At 41.7% G+C, this 23,806-nt stretch overlaps 1 protein-coding gene across 1 annotated transcript in view; it reads right to left on the minus strand.

Annotated features, from left to right (window-relative positions):
- TMC2 (transmembrane channel like 2) overlaps window positions 1-23,806 on the minus strand; it is a 71,984-nt gene that overhangs the window by 11,992 nt on the left and 36,186 nt on the right. The window contains exons 7-12 of the mRNA XM_037811868.1: window positions 12,481-12,579; window positions 9,836-9,978; window positions 7,902-8,049; window positions 6,568-6,756; window positions 3,478-3,657; window positions 1,075-1,224 (exon numbers count right to left, since the gene is read on the minus strand). Of these exons, the coding sequence (XP_037667796.1) occupies window positions 1,075-1,224; window positions 3,478-3,657; window positions 6,568-6,756; window positions 7,902-8,049; window positions 9,836-9,978; window positions 12,481-12,579 (909 nt within the window). The remainder of the gene's footprint in view (window positions 1-1,074; window positions 1,225-3,477; window positions 3,658-6,567; window positions 6,757-7,901; window positions 8,050-9,835; window positions 9,979-12,480; window positions 12,580-23,806) is intronic.

Below are 23,806 nucleotides of genomic sequence, written 5' to 3' on the forward strand. Positions count from 1 at the left end.
GTTTTCCAAGGACATGAGGCAGGAAATGAGAAGTGCTAGAGCAGAATATTCCAAATGGATCAGGCAAGTGATTAACTCTCTTCTGTCTTCTAAGGAGATGGGTTTTATTGACTCGAGAACTCTTTCTCTGCCACGCTGTGATGGGTCCAGACAGGCAGGAGGTGGAGGAAGCTGAATTGCTCTGTGCCTTAAAGAAAGGAGGCTTTGAAGAGCAAGGGGGCATCTGGACAGGAGGAGATGAGAAGCAGCAAGTCTGAGCCCCCCATAAGCAAAGCAGGGATGAAAGACCCTCAGGGCCCCCTGGGAAAGAGACTTTGCAACTGGAAAAGGACCTGCTGCTGGACTTGCAGGCAGGGTTCCACAGAGTGTGTGCTTAATGCCCTCCTCTGTGGACCTCATCAGCCTCATTGAAAAGCAGTGTTGTCTAATGCTGTAGTGAGTGGATTCTTCAGGAGACCCATGAAGAAGTAATAAATCTGCTCCTTGGTAGGGGGCAGGGGTAGATGAATAGAAACCCCAATGCCAAAAAGTGGAGTTGAGGAAAGAGGGCAGTTGGTCCATGTGCTACCCAGGAGTATCACAATTTCCCTGGATTATCTATGAATATTATAATTTTCTGCCTAGGATGGCAAAGAACACTAGGCTTTGAAGTTCACACTGTGCAAACTATAGAAATAGTAGCTAAAGTGGATAAGGGCAAATGCTAGTTCTTAATTTTTGAGACTCTGATGAGGTCCATGAACTCTACTTACAGAAAATGCACAGAAGCATATACACACTAAATTTCACATCCAATTTTTAGGTGCATTTATTAATAATTTCTGGATTAAGAACCCTGGGGAGTTTTAAGTGAAATCTCCAGTGAAACATGAAATAAATCCAAGTGATATTAGCTTGATGTATGGAACATCTAGAGAAATATGTGACATTAAAAAATTAGGAAAATGAAAAGGTCAAACTTTCCTAAGAAATACTGGCTTGGCATTTTGTTGGCTTAGAAATGGAAATAACCAGGAAGGAGTAACAAGGAACTGAGAACAGGGATTGTCTTTTCAGGAGAGCGTAACTACTCACGATGCCCACAGCTGTCTCCCAGCAAGAACCCCGAGGCACATCTGCGGGGTGCAAGGGTGGCCGGGGGACACTCTCATTCCAACCCGAAGAGTTGTAATAGTTAAACAGAGTCCAGTGAGTGATGTTCTTTATTGTGTCTTCTTTAGCAAGCTAAAGGGGAAGATGAAGATACAGGGTTGGAAAGAGCCAGGGATTGGCCAACCATGCCCACAGGAACAACAGTTAAAGCCAATCCCTCTTTTTTTTTTTTTCTAATTAATTTCTTTTTTTTTTTAAATTCAGTTTTATTGAAATACATTCACACACCATACAATCATCCATGATATACAATCCGCTGTCCACAGTATGATAACATACTTATGCGTTCATCATCACAATCTGTCTCTGAACATTTTCCTTACATCAGAAAGAACGAGAACAAGAATAAAAAATAAAAGTGAAAAAAGAACACCCAAATCATCCCCCCATCCCACCCCGTTTGTCCTTTAGTTTTTATCCCCATTCCTCCACTCATCCATACGCTAGATAAAGGGGGTGTGATCCACAAGGTCTTCACAATCACACTGTCACCCCCTGTAATCTACATTATTATATAATTGTCTTCAGGAGTCCAGACTGCTGGGTTGGAGTTTGGTAGTTTCAGGTATTTACTTCTAGCTATTCCAATACATTAAAGCCTAAGAGGTGTTATCTATATAGTGCATAAGAATGTCCACCAGAGTGGCCTCTCGACTCCATTTGGAATCTCTCAGCCACTGAAACTATTTTGTCTCATTTTGCATCCCCCTTTTGGTCAAGAAGATACTCTGAGTCCCACGATGCCGGGTCCACATTCATTCCCGGAAGTCATACTCTGCGTTGCCAGGGAGATGGGAGATTTACACCCCTGGGAGTCGGGTTTCACGTAGGGGGGAGGGCAGCGAGTTCACCTGTTGAGATAAAGCCAATCCCTCTTGCCTAGCTTCTGATCCACCCCATTGACTGTCTTTCCAGAAATGCCCTCCTCAGGCTTTCAATATAGGCCAGAGAGAGGGCAGGTGGCTGGGTCTTTCCCATGAAATTTATCTTCTCCCCTAAGTTAGCATTCACCATCCACCCACCCATTCATCCATCCATCCATCCATCTATCCACCCATCCATCCAATTCTTCATTCTTCTTTTGAGAATAATTTATTCAGCATCTATTATGGGTATATAAGGCACTGGTTATACAGGAGTGAACAAGAGATATGGGGATTGCCACAGGAAGTTCACAGTCTAGTAAGTTACAGAGATGAGTGGACAGACAATTACAGAGCAGAGTGATGTGAGCTCTGGGAAATTTACTCTAGGGACCAAGGAACATCCATACCAGACAATGGTGGCAAGAGAAGGAATCCTGAAGGCAATGACATCTGAGCCAAAACCTCAGGGAGGATTAGTCAAGTAGTCGAACAGGGAAAAGGGTCGGGAGAGAAAGGCACGACAGAGTTGTGTCCCGTGGGGGAAATGTGAGGTTCGGAAGGGTGGAACACAGTCTACTGGGATAGGAGGGCAGAAGGAGATGAGGGTGGAGGGATAGGCAAGGGCCAGATCCAGTAAGTTCTCTGTTAGAAGCTCCCAATGGCTCCCTGTTATCCTCGGGAGAATGTTCCTGCCATTCAATAAGGAAGAGGTAGGAGTGGGAATAAGGAGCATCATCATATGGCCCCTTCCCAGTCTGTTTTTAATTTCTTCTTTTTTCACCCCATTGTTCAGCCATCCTGTAGTTTCCTCTTTGCACCAGCTATTCCCCTTGCTTCTTCCAGTGCTTGCTAGGATCCCCCAGGAGAGGGTCCAGAGCCCTTTCTATGCACTGCTGTGCTGCTCTGTACTTGCCCCCACCAAAATCCATCCTGCCACATGATGTTATAAATGGTCTATTTGCCAGTCTGTCTCCCACCCCAGAGTGTGAACCCCCTTGGAATAGGGATGCACCTTGTTCTCTGCTGTACCCCAGGCCCTGACAGAGCAGATGTTTCATAACTGTCTTGTGAGGACTGATGAAAGGTTAAGTCAACTGTGACACATCACCTCAGTGGACACTCATCAGCTTTTAAACATTTATGGCAGTCATGAAACAATATGGAAAAGGCTGCAGATAAAATACTAAGTGAAAATTCAGGATACCAATCACATATATATGACTAGAATGCTGTGTAAAAAGACAGCTTAAAAAAACCCACAAAAGACAGAAAAGAATTGTAGAAATCTGCTGATAATGGTTGTCTTTGAGCCAGAGGATTCTGGGGATATTTTTATGTTTTACTTTTCTGGACTTTCCAAAATTTATTTAATTAATATGTATGGTGCATAATAAAATTATTATATTAAAAAAGGAGATATAGTGAATACCAGGGATGGGGAAGAGTTTGCAGTTTTTACCTTGAGGTGGACATCATCCATCAGGGCCAAGAGAAACGTGTAGAGGTTCCCCAGGAAGAGTGCGAAGATGCGTCCCAGCTGCCACTTCAGTCCAATGCGGGGGTGGTAATTCTCCAGGGCAGCGATGGTTTCAAATAGAGGGGGACAAAACATCCCAAGCAGGGACATCACGATCTCTACCTGGGAAATCAGAGAGCCTGGGTTACTTGTGTTGCCATGCCTGGCCACTGTCTCTGCATCCTCAGGGACATTCATCTCCATCTCCCTGCTGCCCCCTTTGTGTCCTGGAGATGCCCCGGCGTCTCCACAATTGTCTGCTTGGTGACTGGCTGCTATCATGATTGTCACTTTTAGCACTGATAAAAAAATTGTCACCTTTTTTTGAGGAGTATGCTGGTTTGTCTCTATTATTTTTACCACAAAAGCCATGTTCTTTAATGCAATCTTGTTGGGGCAGACTTATTAGTCTTTTGATTGGGGGGGACGTTTGATTAGGTTGTTTCCATGGATACGTGACCCACCAAACTGTAGGTGAGACCTTTAGATTAGATCATTTCCATGGAGATGTGACCCCCATCCATTCCAGGTGGGTCTTAATTAGATCACTGGAGTCCTTTAAGAGGCTCATGGAGATAATGAACTCAGAGAAGTTGAGAGAGACATTTTGGAGAGAAGCTAAGACACGTGTGCCAGTTTGAATGTACTATGTCCCCCCAAACGCCATTATCTTTGATGTAATCTTGTGTGGGCAGATGTATCAGTGTTGATTAGATTGTAATTCTTTGAGTGTTTCCATGGAGGTGTGACCCACCCAAATGTGACTGGTGACTCTGATTGGATAATTTCCATGGAGGTGTTACCCCACCCATTCAGGGTGGGTTTAAATTAAATCACTGGAGCCATATAAATGAGCTGACAAACAGAAGGAACTTAGTGCAGCTGAGAGTGACATTTTGAAGAGGAGCTACAGTGAAGAGGGACACATTGAAGAATGCACAGAAGCTGAGAGAGTAGCTGCAGATGAGGGATAGTTTGAAGATGGCCCTTGAAAGCAGACTCTTGGTCCGGAGAAGCTAAGAGAGGACAAACACCCCAAGAGCAACTAAGAGTGACATTTTTTTAGGAACTGAAGCCTAGAGAGGAATGTCCTGGGAGAAAGCCATTTTGAAACCAGAACTTTGGAGCAGATGCCAGCCATGTGCCTTCCCAGCTAACAGAGGTTTTCTGGATGCCATTGGCCATCCTCCAGTGAAGGTACCCGATTATTGATGCATTACCTTGGACACTTTATGGCCTTAAGACTGTAACTGTGTAACAAATAAACCCCCTTTATAAAAGCCAATCCATTTCTGGTGTTTTGCATTCTGGCAGCATTAGCAAACTAGAACAACACGTAATCCAGAATTTGCCCTTGGGAGAAGCTAAGAGCTGACACAGATCCAGACACTTGGAGATGCTGGGAGATGCAGACAGAAAGATGTTTGGAGATGCTAAGCTAAGAGATGAAGCCCAGAGTTTGCCCCAGAGAAGCTAAGAGAGGATCCCCAGATGCTTAGAGAGAAACACCCTGGATGCACAGGAGCTGAGAGAGAGAAGCTAAGAGAAACAGAAGCCCAGAGACATTTTGGAGAAAGCCATTTTGAAACCAGAACCGGGACCGGCAGATGCCAGCCACGTGTCTTCCTGGCTGAATGAGATGTTCCAGATGCCATCGACCTTTCTTCAGTGAAGGTATCCTCTTGTTGATGCCTTAGTTTGAACACTTTTATGGCCTTAGAACTGTAAACTTATACCTTAATAAAATAAAGCCCCTTTATAAAAGCCAATCCATTTCTGGTATTTTGCGTAACAGCAGCTCTAGCAAACCAGAACAAGGAGCAAATGGGTAACATATGGGGCAGAGTTCTGTGGCTGGAAAAGTTGTGAGCTAGGAAGGAGTCACCATGATAACCTCATCTCAAGAGAATGGAAGGCAGAAAGCTCAGATCATAGGAGAGAACTAACAGGAGAGGGATGTGGTTAACAGTGCAGCATGTGGAGTCAGGTTCTCTGGGTTTGGGTCCCAGCTCTGTCACTTGTTGGCTTGATAATTTTGGAAAAGTTATGGAACTTCTCTAAGCATCTCATTTCTTCATTTGTAAAATGGGGATGATAGTCGTTGCTGTGAGAGTCAGAAGTCTCTCTTAGCCCAGAGTCTGGGAATCAGTAGGCACTCTATTTTAACTCCAGTTTTGGGAGAATCCTGACTCTTATTACCAAACTTGACCACTGGGACTAAAACTGCTCTCCCAATGGAGAGTAAATCCTGAACTGTTGACCAAAGCTCTGGTTGGTCAACTCTTCTGGGCTGGGCATGACTCTCCCACCGTCTCTTCCACTGATCCTTGCCTGGCTTCTCCTCACTTCCTGCTCATGGAGTCCCTTTTACCTGGAGAGTCACCGCTGCACTGCATCCACCACAGCCCTTCTTTACATGTTTGTCTAATACTCAGCATAATTCCTGCCTCTGTCACCAAGTCCCCCTGCCTCCCCAGCTCACACGGACATTTCCACCTGCAACACATCCATAACCCAAAACATCTGACTTGATCACATTGCCTCTGCCCAGTGCTGTATGGTTTATTTTTGTCAAGCCTGCTTCCTGAGGAAGCTGTGAGCTCCTTAAGAGCATCTGGGGCATCTTTTGTATCCCTCTCACCCAGCGATGGCTTTGAGGAAGGGAATTTTCTCTCCTGGTTTCAACCCCCAGTTCTTCTAACCTGGGCCTACAGAGGAACCCCCAGAAGCCTGGTCCTTCCCATCTCCTAAGTCCATTCTGACCATGTCAGGAGCTCCCGTGAGACTGCCGGTCCAAGCTGACTGATGTCTCACTGCTGCTGCTCGAGGGTGGGGCAGGGCCGAGCCCAGGCCTTCAGGAATGAGGCACCTGAGAGATGTGGAGTCACACAGGTCCTGGATCCCAATTCTGACTTCACTGATAACTGGATGTGTGTCTTAAACTTTCTGGATCTCGGTTACTTTTGGCAAAATGTAGAAATAAGAGTGCCTACTTTTCCTCGACATTCACTTCCTCAGAGCCGTCCTCCTTACCTCATTCCTTTCGTACCAGCTGACATTCTGCATTTTGGAGAATTCCTGGGATCGCTTCACCACAAAGTAAATGAGGTACCCACTTCCACACAAACAGCAGATGATGAGAAAGTTGGCCAGGACACGGAGAAATCTTGTCAGATGGATATTTTCTTCTTTTTTACTCTCTTGTTCATCCACTATGGATTCCTTGTGTGAAAATGAAATGTGAATAGTACCAGGTTGGGTTTCTGAGAATAATACTTTCTATACCTCCATAAATGAAATAATACAAAGGGATGGTGTAATACTCTGCCACAGTTTGAAGAATTAGTTCTTTTCTTTAAGAAAATTTATTTTGTTGCTGTTGTTATTTTGGAACATGGAATAACAAAAGTTGAGATTTATTGAAAACTTAACATGTGCTAGATGTAGTGCTAAACACTTTCCACATATTATCCCTTTGAATCCCAACAACAAACAAATAGAGGAGGTGCTACTGTTACCTCAATTACAGTTACTACAGTCCAGAGAGATTTTGATTACTGTATGATTGTGATTGTCTTTTTATTTTTTAAATTTTTATTTTGTTACCATATATACAACCTAACATTTCCCCTTTTAACCATATTATTAAAGGGTTTGTTTTAAATCTATAGAACAAATATATTCAAGTTGAATTTTAACAATATTGAGTCTTCTAATCCAGTGGTCAGTTAACCTTTTTTCTTTTTCCTATAAAGTGCTAGATAGTAAATAGTTTTGGTTTTGCAGGCTGTATGATCTCTCTCACACCTACTTAACTATGTATTGTAGCATAAAAGCAGCTGTAGACAATATGAAAATGAATAGGCATGCCAGTGTTTCAATAAAGCTTTATTTACAGAAATAGTAGGTTGGATTTGGCCCATGGGCCATAGTTTGTTGACTCTAGTTCCAATCCGCAAACTTCACTGATAACTGGATGTGTGTCTTAAACTTCATGTATCTCTGTTTATTTAGAGCTTCTTAGTTTTAAACTTCATATATCTCTGTTTATTTAGAGCTTCTTTTTTATTTAGAGCAATGTTTTGTACTTTTGGTGTTGTGGTCTTGCACATTTTTTAGTTAAATTTACTCCTAGGAATTTGTGTTTTGGGTGCTGTTGTAAATGGAATTAGAAAATAATTTTCTAATTGTTTGCTGCTAGTATATACAAATACACTTGATTTTTGATTATTAACTTTGTGTCCTGCACACTTACAGTAAATGGCAGAGCCAGGATGGAAAACGAGGTGTCCCATACACCAGGTACCTGGGAGGAGACTTTGCCAACTAACCAGCAGTTCACTGTGGCCAGGTTCAGGCATAATCACCTTAAAGCTGGTGGTGATGGAGGCAAATTTGTTGTCTGCTGTCTCTGAATTCCCGATCAGATAGTCCCAGCTGGTGAACATCTTGAAGCTGAATGTGAAGTTCTCATTCTCCCCGTCGCTTGTGCTCCCCTGCCTGTTGCTGGCCATCCTGTAAGGCACACCCCCACATTGCTGTACCTGCCTGTTTCTGCTCTGTCTGCCCAGGGAGCCTTGGCCCGAGATGGTCTTGGGCTCAGGTGGCAGATGAGCAGGGAGCAGACATCTGATGAGGCGCATGAACTAGGCTGGGACTTGAGCCAAGACAGATCGAATGGGACTTATAATAGCCAGGAGCCTCTCCCTGCCCAATCCCCACCCCTGCAATTCTCTGTTCCCTGCAAACACACATAGTGTCAATTGGGTAGGAGGGAGCCTGCAGGATATAGGACACTTAACCATATTTCCTACCTTTAAGTCTGAGTTCCTGTGACTTGATTCACCTGCAAATGTATTTTGGGAGCTCTTTATGGAGACTAATAAATTCTCAAAGAGGAGCATCCCTTTCTAAGTCCTCTATTTTCTTGGATAGAAAATATATATTTTCTGATGTAAAACCCAATAAACCATGAGGAGGTTGGAACCACAACCAGGTAACCCTCACATCCTCTCTGTAAGCAAGCTTGGTTGGGAGTGCCTTGGACTTCCTTCTTACTCCCCAACCTGATCCTGCCTGTGCTCAACCTCTCTTCGTGCCCTTGGAGTCCGCAGAATTCTAAGCAGGGGTTCTATCAGATACTGTGGGGGCCTTTTGTGCTTCTCCGTAACTCCAGCCTACATGTTGGCTTTCTGGATTTTCTGTTCCACAGGGCTTAATTTGGCTTTCTGATTCATCAAGGAAACATTCCAGGTCCCTATATTTACCTGAAATAATAGCAGGGGAAAAGTAACAACACGAGGGCTAAGAATACAACCAAGCTTGTCTCCTTGTTTTTTCCTTTTTTGTGTGTGTCAGAGCTGGATAGCCAGCTGTTACCCAGTGGTCACTGTCAAGTGAAGCACAGGCTCTCCTGAATAGCAGCATTTCCCCCCGAGATGACGCTACAGAAAGTCACGCTGGTCCTACCCATTACCCTTGCAGGGGTTCTAACCAGGTTTCAAGAGGGCCCTACTCCTCTCCTGGAAACTTCTGGGAGAAGGGGTCCCTGTGGCCTGCTGGAGTGTGGGCCATGGTGCTCAGGTTTGTGCAAAAGATGATGACTCCATACCCCCAGGCAGAGCTGACTGGGGTCCCCTGGCTCAGAATAAACTGACTCATGGGCTGGGTTGAATTTTTCCATTAGAGAATATGAATTTGGAGGCACACACATATAGAAAGGCCATTTCTGTCAAAGTCAGGTAGAGTTGGGGCCAGAGAGGCTGCCAGATTAATCACAGCTACAATATATTCATTTAGTGCATATTCATTGTTTATATCTTTATATGTGCTAGACTTGGTTAGAATACACAAGCTGGAGTTATGGAGGAGCAGAAACATTTTCTTTTTGTAGAAAGCTGAGCTCTGAGAAAAGCAGAAACAGGCCTTGCAAACCTGTCCAGCCTTACCAAGTACCATGTTCCATCTCAAGTCACATTGGCCTTTTGACATTTCTGGAATTCACTAGGCCAAATGCTGCCTCAGGGCCTTTGCAATGCTCTTCCTCTGTCAAAAATGCTGTGCCCCGGCATCGCTGGTGGCTTCAGGTCTCATCTGCAGGAGTTTCTATCCCATTTCCTAGAAAATGCCACATTGCTCTGTCTTTCATACCACATATTACAATCCACATTTGCCTTGTTTGCTTGTTTTCTTGTTTTCTCTCTAAATCCTCCACAAGAGGATAAGCAGGCATAGAGTGGCTGGGGGAGTGGGCTGTTTGTGTGAAGAAAAGTAAAAGCCTGTAAATGAGAGCCATACTTACGATCTAATGACAATCATCAGGCTGTAGCCAAACACGCTGACCCCCACCATGAAGTATGCCGTGGGCAGCCTGTACCTCAGCCACCCGATGGTCCTCTGGTTGTTGTAATAGCCATAGAAGAGAGCAGAATACTTGATGAAGCCCTGTGGGACAGCAAATCCAAGTGCTCTGGGTTTGCAAGCTCAGTGCAGGCAGTCATCAGACACTTCCATTCTACCGGGGATTTCTTTCTCAGGGGTTTAACGAGAGTCTGAATGGAGGAAGGAAGGATCGTGGAAGTTCTTGTTTTTTCCTTCACTTCTCTCAGTTGCTCCAGAGTCCATCAATGTCTCTCTCCCATTCCCCTTCTCTCCCTTTATTTCCCCTTTACATGGAGTACACTGATATACAGGAGGGAGAGTAGAGCGTAGTTATCGTTTGGGATAAGAGTAGGGATAAGGTGCGTGTTTGTGTGTGTATGCGTGCACGCCCACACGTATATAAATCCAAATTCTTTTTCCCCATCTCCAGGTTTTTAACTTATGCCAGAAGTAGATGGGAGTCTGTGAGATTTCTCAGTATTTCAAAATTTCTAAAGAAAATGATACACAATAAGGCTTACAGTCAAACTCAAAGTTCAAGTTTTGTTTTGATTTTGACTTTTAGGTATTATTGGATTTAGGTGTGCTTATGGGTAATTATTTAGGTATAATCATTGTGCCAGTTTGAATGTATTATGTCCCCCAAAACGCCATTATCTTTGATGCAATCTTGTGTGGGCAGAATTGGTATTGATTGGGTTGTAATTCTTTGAGTGTTTCCCTGGAGATGTGACCCACCCAACTGTAGGTGATAACTCCGATTGGATAATTTCCATGGAGACGTGGCCCCGCCCATTCAGCATGGGCCTTGATTAGTTCACTGGAGCACTGTATAAGCTCAGACAGAAGGAGCGAGCTTGCTACAGCCCAGAGGGACACATTGAAGAATGCACAGAAGCTGAGAGAGGAACTGCAGTTTATGGAGACATTTTGGAGATGGCTTTTGAAAGCAGACTTTTGTCTGGAGAAGCTGAGGACAAGAACCACAAGAGCAACTGAGAGTGATGTTTTGGAGAGAAGCTGAAGCCTAGAGAGGAACATCCTGGGAGAAAGCCATTTTGAAACCAAAACTTGGAGCAGATGCCAGCCACATGTCTTCCCAGCTAGCAGAGGTTTTCCAGACACCACTGGCCATCCTCCAGTGAAGGTACCTGATTGTGGATGCGTTACCTTGGACACTTGATGGCCTTAAGACAGTAACTGTGTAACCAAGAAAACCCCCTTTATAAAATCCAATCCATTTCTGGAATTTTGCAAAAAGGCAGCATTAGCAAACTAGAACAAATCATATCACTTAGGGTTTTAACACTTATATGTATTTTCTGATACAAAACAGGGAATTAATTATTATTGAATAAATTCAGTTTGTTTTTGGTAGATAACAATATTTCAACCAGACTCCTCCGGTGAAACAGTAAAGGGAATCCTTAGTGGGGGTATATTGGCACCATGGTTCCAAGTAACTTAGGAAAACACTCCATTTTAGGTTTCTAGGGGGTCTCAGGTCTGACTGTGAGGGTGAAGGATGGTGGCAACAATGACTGTGGTTGAGGCACCACAGCAAAGCCCTCCAGCCTCAGGAATTCCTGGGGGCCACAGACCAGACCCCCAGAGGCATGGGAGGATGGAGATTCCAAAAGGAGAAGGGCAAAAGGCAGGGAGACCCTGGGAGCATAGTGCCTTCAGGGAATGCCTCCAAACATGACAATATTGGAGCATGAAGTGTGAGGGATTCGATAGAAATGGGCCTCGAGAGGCTCTCAGCAGCCAGGTCATGAACAGTTCTTTTGTAAACCCAATGAAGAACTCTGGCTTTTATTCCATTTGGTAGCAGGAATCAGTGAATATCTGAGGAGTGGCTGGGTCAGCTTTGCATTTTAGAAACATGGCTCTGGCAGCAAAGAGAATGGGAATTTTAAGAGCCGAGCCAAGGCAGGTGCAGAGTTGGAAGGTTGTGACAACTGGCCTGGCAAGGTGAGGGCACTATTCAAAGCAGAGGTAAGAGGGATGGAGAAAAGGGGACAGAGTCAAGAAAAGTTTAATAGGTAGGATCAGATTTGGTGACTGAATGTGGGGATTGATGGGGGGAGGAGACGTGGAGGATGAGCTTCAGGTTTCAGACTTGAATGACTGGATGTACAGTGGTGCCAATAAAGGAGATGGAAAAAAGAGAAGTGGATTTGGTTGGACAGATGTTGAATTTGAGGAGGAAGTAGGGCAGTCAGTCGAACATGTGTGAAAATGGGGAAAAAGTGTAGTGTTTTAATGGGGAGACAAAACCATACTATAAGATCAGAGTGAGAGAAGCAATTGCCTCATAGGGACCCAGATCCCTCAGGGTGTGGCTGGAGAGGGGAACCCAGGAAGGAGACCTAGAAGGACAGCTGAGAGACAGGGTAGACTAGCTCATGGTTTGCTTGTTCATTTTGCACAGTGTGGGGATACTGTTTGATGAAAGCACAGGTTTTCCAATAATTGAGCCCAATATTGCACACTTATCCATGCAATCTTTAAGCCTTACAATGCAAAATAGAGGAGCATTGGCAGGTTGGGAATACGTTATACCTCAAAATCCCAAAGGACGGAAAAGTCCATAGCCTTTTCTTCCTCGGCTCGGGGCACTGTCTTTCTGGGTATACTTCCGTAGGGCATGCCCATCAGTACCTTGTAGAGGGACAGAATGACACAGTCATAAATGGAGGAAACACAAACACACAGGGTCACTTAAACACTCATACACTGAGTTAAATGTGGGGCATGGACATTTTCTACTTTAAATAACACTCATCACTTTTCTGAATTTAAAAGTAACACACATTTATTGAAGAGAATACGAAAAAGTACAGAAGAGCATTTGAAAAATTCCCTCTATCCCCACAACCCAAACACGCTGTTAGATATTCATATATTTCCTTTCAGTTGTTTTTGAGTGTTATATATTTTAGTCTGGTTATTTAGCTTAATACTATTTTATAACCAATTTTCCATGTCATAAGGCATTTTTCAAAATAAAATGGCTTCAAAATATTTGATCACATGTTTGTACCATAACTTACTTAGCCAATCTCCTATTGTAGGACATTAGAATATTTCTAGTTCTTTGCTCATAAATAATTCTGTTATTAATACCCTTATACATATGCCCTTATTCACATCCTTAATTATATAAAAAACAGAATTGTTTTAAATTTACATATTGATGTAGAAAGGATTGATTTTTATGATAACTTTTCCCTTCCAAGAATGTAACATTTCATTTATTGTCATATTTTTGTCCAGTAATGCTTTATAGCTATCCTCATAGAAATCTTCTAATCTCTTAACTTTATTACTGGTTATTTTATAGATTTATTGCTATTGTGAATATTGTTATTTAAAATTTGAAAATTTTAAATTCCATTTCAAACTGGATATTGAGAGACAAATTGATGTTTACCTATTTAAAATAACCCCAGCCACCTCAAAATGCTTGCTTATTAATTCTAGTAATTAATGAAAAGTCTGTGATTTTCTGGGTCTACCATCATGTCACCTGGAAACTAATAAAATTTTGTACTTTTTTTGTACAAAATGTATAAGTTGTTGAATTTCCCTGACATATTGCATTAGGTAGAAATTTCAAAATAATGTTGGAAAGTAGTAGGGATAAGAGCATCCTATGTTGCTCTTGATTTTAGTAGCACAGGCTTTAGTATTTCACCATTTATTATAAGATATCTTTTTTTTTTCATTTATAGGTTTACTATTTGTTCTAGTTTGCTAATGCTGCCGGAATGCAAAACACCAGAGATGGATTGGCTTTTATAAAAGGGGGTTTATTTGGTTACAGAGTTACAGTTTTAAGACCATAAAGTGTCCAAGGTAACACATCAACAATTGGGTTCCTTCGCTGGAGGATGGCCAATGGTGTCCGGAAAACCTCTGTTAGCTGGGAAGGCATGTGGCTGGCGTCTGCTCCGGAGTTCTGGTTTCAAAATGGCTTTCTCCCAGGACATTCCTCCCTAGGCTTCAACTTGTCAAAATGTCACTCTCAGTTGCTTTTGGGGTGTTTGTCTTCTCTTAGCTTCTCTGGACCAAGAGTCTGCTTTCAACTGCCGTCTTCAAACTGTCTCTCATCTGCAGCTCCTGTGCTTTCTTCATAGTATCCCTCTTGGTATAGCAAGCTTACTCCTTCTGTCTGATCTTATATAGTGCTCCAGTAATTTAATTCAGACCCACACTGAATGGGTGGGCCAACACCTCCATGGAAATTATCCAATCAGAGTCATCACCCACAGTTCAGTGGGGGCGCATCTCAATGGAAACACTCAAAGAATTACAATCTAATTAACACTGATAGGTCTGCCCACACAAGATTACATCAAAGATAATGGCGTTTGGGGGCCATAATACATGCAAACTGGCACACTATTTTTAGGTAATTCTCTTTCACTTCTCTTTTAAAATTCATATTCTTATTGAGAAATATGTTGTACATAACACTAGTACATAGATAACCTATATATGCAGTTGATCATAATAAAAATAAAATTAACTACTGGATATCCACTACCTAGCTTTAAAAAATAGAACATCACCAGGACTTACAATGCCCTGGATGATCCAGGGTGTTATATCCTGAATCACAACCCACTTCCACACCTAAGACATAAAAAAAATTTAGTACATTTATGATAATCATTCCCTTGCTTTTCCCTATACTTGCCTCACTTAGTGCTTAGGTTTCCTTGTTTGAAGTCTTTATATAAATGGAATCATGCATAAATATTCTCCTGTGAATTGCTCTTTTTTCATACCAAATTACGTTTTTGAGACTCGTTCATATTGATGTGCATAGGTACAATAATTTTCTGCTATGTAATACTACATTGCATGATTATACTACAACTTATTTCCACATTCTACTCCTCATAGACCTTGAGATTGTTTCCAGGTTTTTCTTTTACAAATAACATTAAAGCTACTTCCAGCAAAGGCAGAGAAGTTGCTTTTGACAAACCCCCTCACTGAGAACAAGCAGAAATGTGAACAGTGATGATTTGCATGGCTAAGATCCAGGACGGAAAGGACTCTGGAGAGGCGGTCCTGGCATGTGGCACTGCTGTCCCCATGAATCATTTGCTGATTTCAAAAACAGGAGCTAAAAGATTAAGAAAGTGTGGAGGGATTTTGGAATAGTTAAAAGGCTGAGGGTATGATAAAAAGGAAATTTAGGCTGAATAGGAAATTAGGGCCAGCAAAACCCCAGGTTTTTGGCTGAGGCCTGGGAGTTCTTTACTCTGAGAGTAAAGTTAAGCAAAAAATAGACCAACCCTCATAGGGAGTGAGTCCAGCCTTGAATCACATAAATCACTGATTGGATTAAGGTGATTTTAGATTGTTAGTGTCCCTGCCAGAAGCATAAGTAAATCTCAATAATTTTCATATACAATGCCTGGCACTCCATCAAAAATAATCAGACATAGGAGAAGACAAGACTTGACCAAAAAGCAAAAGAAAAACTAAAGAATATAAACATTCACAGGAAACCCAGATAGGGGAGTTATCAGTCAAGAACTTTAAAATCACGTGTTTTTCTTCAACTTTCATATGAGACCAAGGGAATAGATATCTATTTGGTACAGGATCTAAATTTTCTAAACGGTACAACTCTACAGTCGATTTGTTCAAACACCACAATTGCATGGAACTTTGAATAGGAAGTGAGATACGGTAGGTTAGTATAGGCTGGAGTGAAATAGTGACACATCCTAGAGTAATTTGGGCGGATAATAAAAAATATATTTACAGCCTCCCCCTCCCCAGCCCCGAGGATCTGGGGGAAGGTGCGGATGTGTTGGACATCTTCACCTGGACTGGTGTTGATGTTGTCACAAACATTGGGACTGGCGGTTTGATGTGCTGTGCCCTTGAGCATGGGACTTGCCCTTATGAAGCTCATTACCACAAAGGAGAGTCTAAAGTTGTACGTAATGGTGCCTAAGAGTCTCCCCCTGAGTACCTCTTTGTTGCTCAGATGTGGCCCTCTCTCTCTCTAACTGAGCCATCTCGACAGGTGAACTCGCTGCCCTCCCCCCTACATGGGACCCAACTCCCAGGGATGTAAATCTCCCTGGCAACACAGAGTATGACTCCCGGGGATGAATGCGGACCCAGCATCGTGGGACTGAGAGTATCTTCTTGACCAAAAGGGGGATGCAAAATGAGACGAAATGGTTTCAGTGGCTGAGAGATTCCAAATGGAGTCGAGAGGTCACTCTGGTGGACATTCTTATGCACTATATAGATAACACCTCTTAGGCTTTAATGTATTGGAATAGCTAGAAGTAAATACCTGAAACTACCAAACTCCAACCCAGCAGTCTGGACTCCTGAAGACAATTATATAATAATGTAGATTACAAGGGGTGACAGTGTGATTGTGAAGTCCTTGTGGATCACACCCCCTTTATCTAGTGTATGGATGAATGGAGGAATGGGGATAAAAACTAAAGGACAAATGGGGTGGGATGGGGGGATGATTTGGGTGTTCTTTTTTCACTTTTGTTTTTTATTCTTGTTCTGGTTCTTTCTGATGTAAGGAAAATGTTCAGAGATAGATTGTGGTGACGAACGCATAACTATGTTATCATACTGTGGACAGTGGATTGTATATCATGGATGATTGTATGGTGTGTGAATGTATTTCAATAAAACTGAATTTAATTAAAAAAAATCACATGTTTTTAACATGTTTAAGGAATTAAGAGAGGAGATGGAGACTTTTGATAGAGAACTAAAACTATAAAAAGAATCAAATGGAAATTAGAAAACTGAAAAATGCAATCATGAAATTAAAAACTCAGTTGACAGGTATAATAACATACAGATCAACTGAAAAGAGAATTGGTAACTTGAAAAATAGGGTTAAAAAATCCAAACTTAAGCACATGGAGAAAAGACGGAAAATACTGAAAAGAACATGAGACACATGGAAATATAGAGACAAGTTCTACATAAATAAATTTGGAGACCCAGAAGGAGAAGAGAGAAGTTAAGGCATAGACACAATATATGAAGAGAATTTTCCAAAAATGGCAAGACATTTTAAGAGTCAAGAAACACTACAAATACCAAGTAGGATATATAACATATTAGTTTTCTATTGCTGTTTTACAAATTAACACAAACTTAATGGCTTAAAACAACACATTTATTACCTCATATTTCTACAGGTCAGAAGTCCAGCACGATGTGGCTGGCTTCTCTGCTCAGGGCCTCACCAGGCTGAAATCAATGTCTCAGCAGGGGCTGAGGATCTCATCTGGTTTTGGAGTCCTCTTCCAAGCTCACTGGTTGTTGGCAGAATTCGTTTCCTTGTGGTTGTAGGGCTGAGGCCTCTGTTCCCTTGCTGGAGGTCAGTCAGTGGACTCTTGGTGTTTGGAGGCCCCCCTCATGGAGCCTCCACATCTTCAAGCCATCTTCAAATCATGTTCCTGATTTGCATCTCTCTGACCTCTTCTTTTGCAACCAGCCAGAGAAAACTCTCTCTTTTAAAGGGCTCATGCGATTAGATTAGGCCCACCTAGACAATCTCAGAATGGTATTTCCTCATAGTCACAGGTTCCACCTACACTTAAAGGGGAGGGGACTGTACCAGGGACAAGGTCACTGGGGGGCATTCTTAGAATTCTGCCTACCACATCTACAAAAAAAGGACAAACAAAGACAGCAAAAAACCTCACCCAAGCACACCAGAGGGAAATTACACACAGTCTTCAAGAGAATAAAGAAGAAACATTTCCCATATCATTTTAAGGATCCTGATTTTGATCACCAAACATGATAAGGACATTTATGAAAGGAAATTTATAGTTTTGTCTCTCAAACATAGGTGCAAAAATTCTTAACAAAATATCAACACAACAAAACTCAAGGATATATAAAAAAGGAAATTACATAATGACGCAATTGGACTTATTCCAGGAATTCAATAAGATTAAACACTCGAAAATTAATGAACAAAAGCTCACCATATTATCACAATTTTAAATTTGTATGTGCCCAATAATACTGAATTAACATATATATAAAGTAAAAAAAAAAAAGAGAGATAATTACAGGGAGAGAAAGACAACATAGTAGGGGATTTAATTTATCTCACTCAGTAATTGACAGTTCATGCTGACCTGAAGTTAGTAAGATTAGAGATGATTTGTACAATACAAGTAACATATTTGAACCATGCAAAACTGGAGAACTTTAGGAAACTGATCTTGTTCTGGGCTAACAAAGCAAGTCTCAACCAACCAAAAAAGGATCAGTTTCATATAAAACATGCTCTAAGGATCACTATAAAATTGTTAAAAGCCAGTAATAAAATGCCATCAACCTTCCCATACATTAAAAACCTCAAAAATACATTTTACAAATAACTTGTATGTTATAAAGAAATTGTAAAATACTTAAAAAGGAATGATAATGAAAATAACACACATCAATGCTTATAGGATGCAGCTAAAGTGGTACTGAGAGGGAAATTTGTATACATGAATGCTCATGTTAGAAAACAAGGCTGAAAAGCAATGAGCAAATTGTTCAACTGAAAAAGCTAGAAAATGAGCAAACATACAAACAAAAATCCCCAAACAAACAATCAAAAAAACTGCATATTGATTTGTAATCTCTAAGCTGGCCCCCAAGGATGCCTGATTCCCTCCCCTTGAGTGTAGGCTGGATTTAGTGACTTGCTTCTAGTGAATACAATATAGAAGTGATGGTATGTCACATCTGAAAGTTAGGTTATAGACAGTAGTTTCTTATCTCAGGGTCTCTCTCCCCGCCCCCCATCCCTCACTCTGGGGGAATCAAGCTGCCATGTTGTGTGCAGCCCTGTGGAGAGACCCAAGTGGCAAGGAACTGATGTCTCCAACCAATAGCCAGTGAGTACCTGAGAAAGTCGTGTTAGTGAGTTTGAAAGCAGATCCTGTTCCAAAGAAGCCTTGAGATGACTGACATCTTAGGATAACAGTTTGTGCAGTTTGTGAATTGGTCCTGGCTGACAGCTTGATTTGTGAGAAACCCTGAGCTAGAACTACTCAACTAAGCCAATACTGGATGCTCAACTCAAAGAAACTGTGAGATAATAAATGTTTATTGTTTTCAACAGCCAAGTTTTGGAGTAAATTGTGATACAGAAATAGATAACTAATACAAACCAAAAGAAAGTAGAAGGAAATAAATGATACATGTAAAAGTAGAAATTAATAATATATAAAATAAAAATACACAAGACAAAGACCTGACTGTGACTATTTACAATAGTTTGATTCATAATAGCTCCAAACTGGAAATAACCTGAATGTCCATGCACTGGTGAATGGATAACAAACTATGGTATATATAAAATGGAAAACCACATAGCAATAAAAAAAGGATCAAACCACTCGATATATGCAATGGCATGACTGACTCTCAAAAACACTGTGCTGTGTGAAAGAGACCAGACACAAAAGGCTACATACTGTATGGTTCTAATTAGATGATATTCTGGAAAAGGCAAAACTGTAGGGAAAAAAATCAGATCACTGGTTGTTAAGAGCTGGGGATGGAGAGGAGATTGCTGGCAAAGAGGCACAAGAGACTTTTGTTGTCATAGAAATGTTCTATAGCTCAATTGTGGGTGCTGGATATCTGACTGTATACATTTGTCAAAACTCATTGACGAGGCGGGGCAAGATGGCAGACTGGTGAGCTGTAAGTTTTAGTTACTCCTCCAGGAAAGTAGGTAAAAAGCCAGGAACTGCGTGGACTGGACACCACAGAGCAATCTGACTTCGGGCATACTTCATACAACACTCATGAAAATGTCGAACTGCTGAGATCAGCGAAATCTGTAAGTTTTTGCGGCCAGGGGACCCGCGCCCCTCCCTGCCAGGCTCAGTCCCGTTGGAGGAGGGGCTGCCAGCTCCGGGAAGGAGAAGGGAGAATTGCAGTGGTAGCCCTTCTCAGAAACGCATTCTACTGATTCATACTCCAACCATAGATAGACTGAGACCAGACACCAGAGAATCTGAGAGCTGCCAGCCCAGCAGAGAGGAGACAGGCATAGAAAAAAAAAAATAACGCGAAAAACTCCAAAATAAAAGCAGAGGATTTTTGGAGTTCTGGTGAACACAGAAAGGGGAAGGGCGGAGCTCAGGCCTTGAGGCGCATATGCAAATCCTGAAGAAAAGCTGATCTCTCTGCCCTGTGGACATTTCCTTAATGGCCCTGGTTGCTTTGTCTATTAGCATTTCAATAACCCATTAGATCTCTGAGGAAGGCCCTTTTTTTTTTTTTTTTTAATCCTTTTTTCTTTTTCTGAAACAATTACTCTAAGAAGCCCAATACAGAAAGCTTCAAAGAATTACAATTTGGGCATGTCAAGTCAAGAGCAGAACTAAGAGAGCTCTGAGACAAAAGGCAATAATCCAGTGGCTGAGAAAATTCACTAAACACCACAACTTCCCAAGAAAAGGGGGGTGTCTGCTCACAGCCACCATCCTGGTGGACAGGAAACACTCCTGCCCATCGCCAGCCCCATAGCCCAGAGCTGCCCCAGACAACCCAGTGTGACGGAAGTGCTTCAAATAACAGGCACACACCACAAAACTGGGCGTGGACATTAGCCTTCCCTGCAACCTCAGCTGATTGTCCCAGAGCTGGGAAGGTGGAGCAGTGTGAATTAACAAAGCCCCATTCAGCCATCATTTGAGCAGACTGGGAGCCTCCCTACACAGCCCAGAAGCCCAGAACTGCCCTGGGGGGACGGCACTCACCTGTGACATAGCACAGTCATCCCTCAACAGAGGACCCGGGGTGCACAGCCTGGAAGAGGGGCCCACTTGCAAGTCTCAGGAGCCATACGCCAATACCAAAGACTTGTGGGTCAGTGGCAGAGACAAACTGTGGCAGGACTGAACTGAAGGATTAGACTATTGCAGCAGCTTTAAAACTCCAGGATCATCAGGGAGATTTGATTGTTAGGGCCACCCCCGCTCCCCGACTGCCCAGAAACACGCCCCACATACAGGGCAGGCAACACAAACTACACATGCAAGCTTGGTACACCAATTGAGCCCCACAAGACTCACTCCCCCACTCACCAAAAAGGCTAAGCAGGGGAGAACTGGCTTGTGGAGAACAGGTGGCTCGTGGACGCCACCTGCTGGTTAGTTAGAGAAAGTACTCCACGAAGCTGTAGATCTGATAAATTAGAGATAAGGACTTCAATAGGTCTACAAACCCTAAAAGAACCCTATCAAGTTCAGCAAATGCCACGAGGCTAAAAACAACAGAAAATTATAAAGCATATGAAAAAACCAGACAATATGGATAACCCAAGCCCAAGCACCCAAATCAAAAGACCAGAAGAGACACAGCACCTAGAGCAGCTACTCAAAGAACTAAAGATGAACAATGAGACCATAGTACGGGATATGAAGGAAATCAAGAAGACTCTAGAAGAGCATAAAGAAGACATTGCAAGACTAAATAAAAAAAATGGATGATCTTATGGAAATTAAAGAAACTGTTGACCAAATTAAAAAGATTCTGGACACTCATAGTACAAGACTAGAGGAAGTTGAACAACGAATCAGTGACCTGGAAGATGACAGAATGGAAAATGAAAGCATAAAAGAAAGAATGGGGAAAAAAATTGAAAAAATCGAAATGGACCTCAGGGATATGATAGATAATATGAAACGTCCAAATATAAGACTTATTGGTGTCCCAGAAGGGGAAGAAAAGGGTAAAGGTCTAGGAAGAATATTCAAAGAAATTGTTGGGGAAAACTTCCCAAATCTTCTAAACAACATAAATACACAAATCATAAATGCTCAGCGAACCCCAAATAGAATAAATCCAAATAAACCCACTCCGAGACATATACTGATCACACTGTCAAACACAGAAGAGAAGGAGCAAGTTCTGAAAGCAGCAAGAGAAAAGCAATTCAGCACATACAAAGGAAACAGCATAAGACTAAGTAGTGACTACTCAGCAGCCACCATGGAGGCGAGAAGGCAGTGGCACGATATATTTAAAATTCTGAGTGAGAAAAATTTCCAGCCAAGAATACTTTATCCAGCAAAGCTCTCCTTCAAATTTGAGGGAGAGCTTAAATTTTTCACAGACAAACAAATGCTGAGAGAATTTGCTAACAAGAGACCTGCCCTACTGGAGATACTAAAGGGAGCCCTACACACAGAGAAACAAAGAAAGGACAGAGAGACTTGGAGAAAGGTTCAGTACTAAAGAGTTTCGGTATGGGTACAATAAAGGATATTAATAGAGAGAGGGGAAAAATATGGCAAACATAAACCAAAGGATAAGATGGCCGATTCAAGTAATGCCTTCACGGTTTTAACGTTGAATGTAAATGGATTAAACTCCCCAATTAAAAGATATAGATTCGCAGAATGGATCAAAAGAAATGAACCATCAATATGTTGCATACAAGAGACTCATCTTACACACAGGGACACAAAGAAACTGAAAGTGAAAGGATGGAAAAAAGTATTTCATGCAAGCTACAGCCAAAAGAAAGCAGGTGTAGCAATATTAATCTCAGATAAAATAGACTTCAAATGCAGGGATGTTTTGAGAGACAAAGAAGGCCACTACATACTAATAAAAGGGGCAATTCAGCAAGAAGAAATAACAATCGTAAATGTCTATGCACCCAATCAAGGTGCCACAAAATACATGAGAGAAACACTGGCAAAACTAAAGGAAGCAATTGATGTTTCCACAATAATTGTGGGAGACTTCAACACATCACTCTCTCCTATAGATAGATCAACCAGACAGAAGACCAATAAGGAAATTGAAAACCTAAACAATCTGATAAATGAATTAGATTTAACAGACATATACAGGACATTACATCCCAAATCACCAGGATACACATACTTTTCTAGTGCTCATGGAACTTTCTCCAGAATAGATCATATGCTGGGACATAAAACAAGCCTCAATAAATTTAAAAAGATTGAAATTATTCAAAGCACATTCTCTGACCACAATGGAATACAATTAGAAGTCAATAACCATCAGAGACTTAGAAAATTCACAAATACCTGGAGGTTAAACAACACACTCCTAAACAATCAGTGGGTTAAAGAAGAAATAGCAAGAGAAATTGCTAAATATATAGAGACGAATGAAAATGAGAACACAACATACCAAAACCTATGGGATGCAGCAAAAGCAGTGCTAAGGGGGAAATTTATAGCACTAAACGCATATATTAAAAAGGAAGAAAGAGCCAAAATCAAAGAACTAATGGATCAACTGAAGAAGCTAGAAAATGAACAGCAAACCAATACTAAACCAAGTACAAGAAAAGAAATAACAAGGATTAAAGCAGAAATAAATGACATAGAGAACAAAAAAAACAATAGAGAGGATAAATATCACCAAAAGTTGGTTCTTTGAGAAGATCAACAAGATTGACAAGCCCCTAGCTAGACTGACAAAATCAAAAAGAGAGAAGACCCATATCAACAAAATAATGAATGAAAAAGGTGACATAACTGCAGATCCTGAAGAAATTAAAAAAATTATAAGAGGAGATTATGAACAACTGTATGGCAACAAACTGGACAATGTAGAAGAAATGGACAATTTCCTGGAAACATATGAACAACCTAGACTGACCAGAGAAGAAATAGAAGACCTCAACCAACCCATCACAAGCAAAGAGATCCAATCAGTCATCAAAAATCTTCCCACAAATAAATGCCCAGGGCCAGATGGCTTCACAGGGGAATTCTACCAAACTTTCCAGAAAGAACTGACACCAATCTTACTCAAACTCTTTCAAAACATTGAAGAAAATGGAACACTACCTAACTCATTTTATGAA

This window comes from Choloepus didactylus, chromosome 19, assembly GCF_015220235.1.
Source record: "Choloepus didactylus isolate mChoDid1 chromosome 19, mChoDid1.pri, whole genome shotgun sequence".
Lineage (NCBI taxonomy): Eukaryota > Metazoa > Chordata > Mammalia > Pilosa > Megalonychidae > Choloepus > Choloepus didactylus.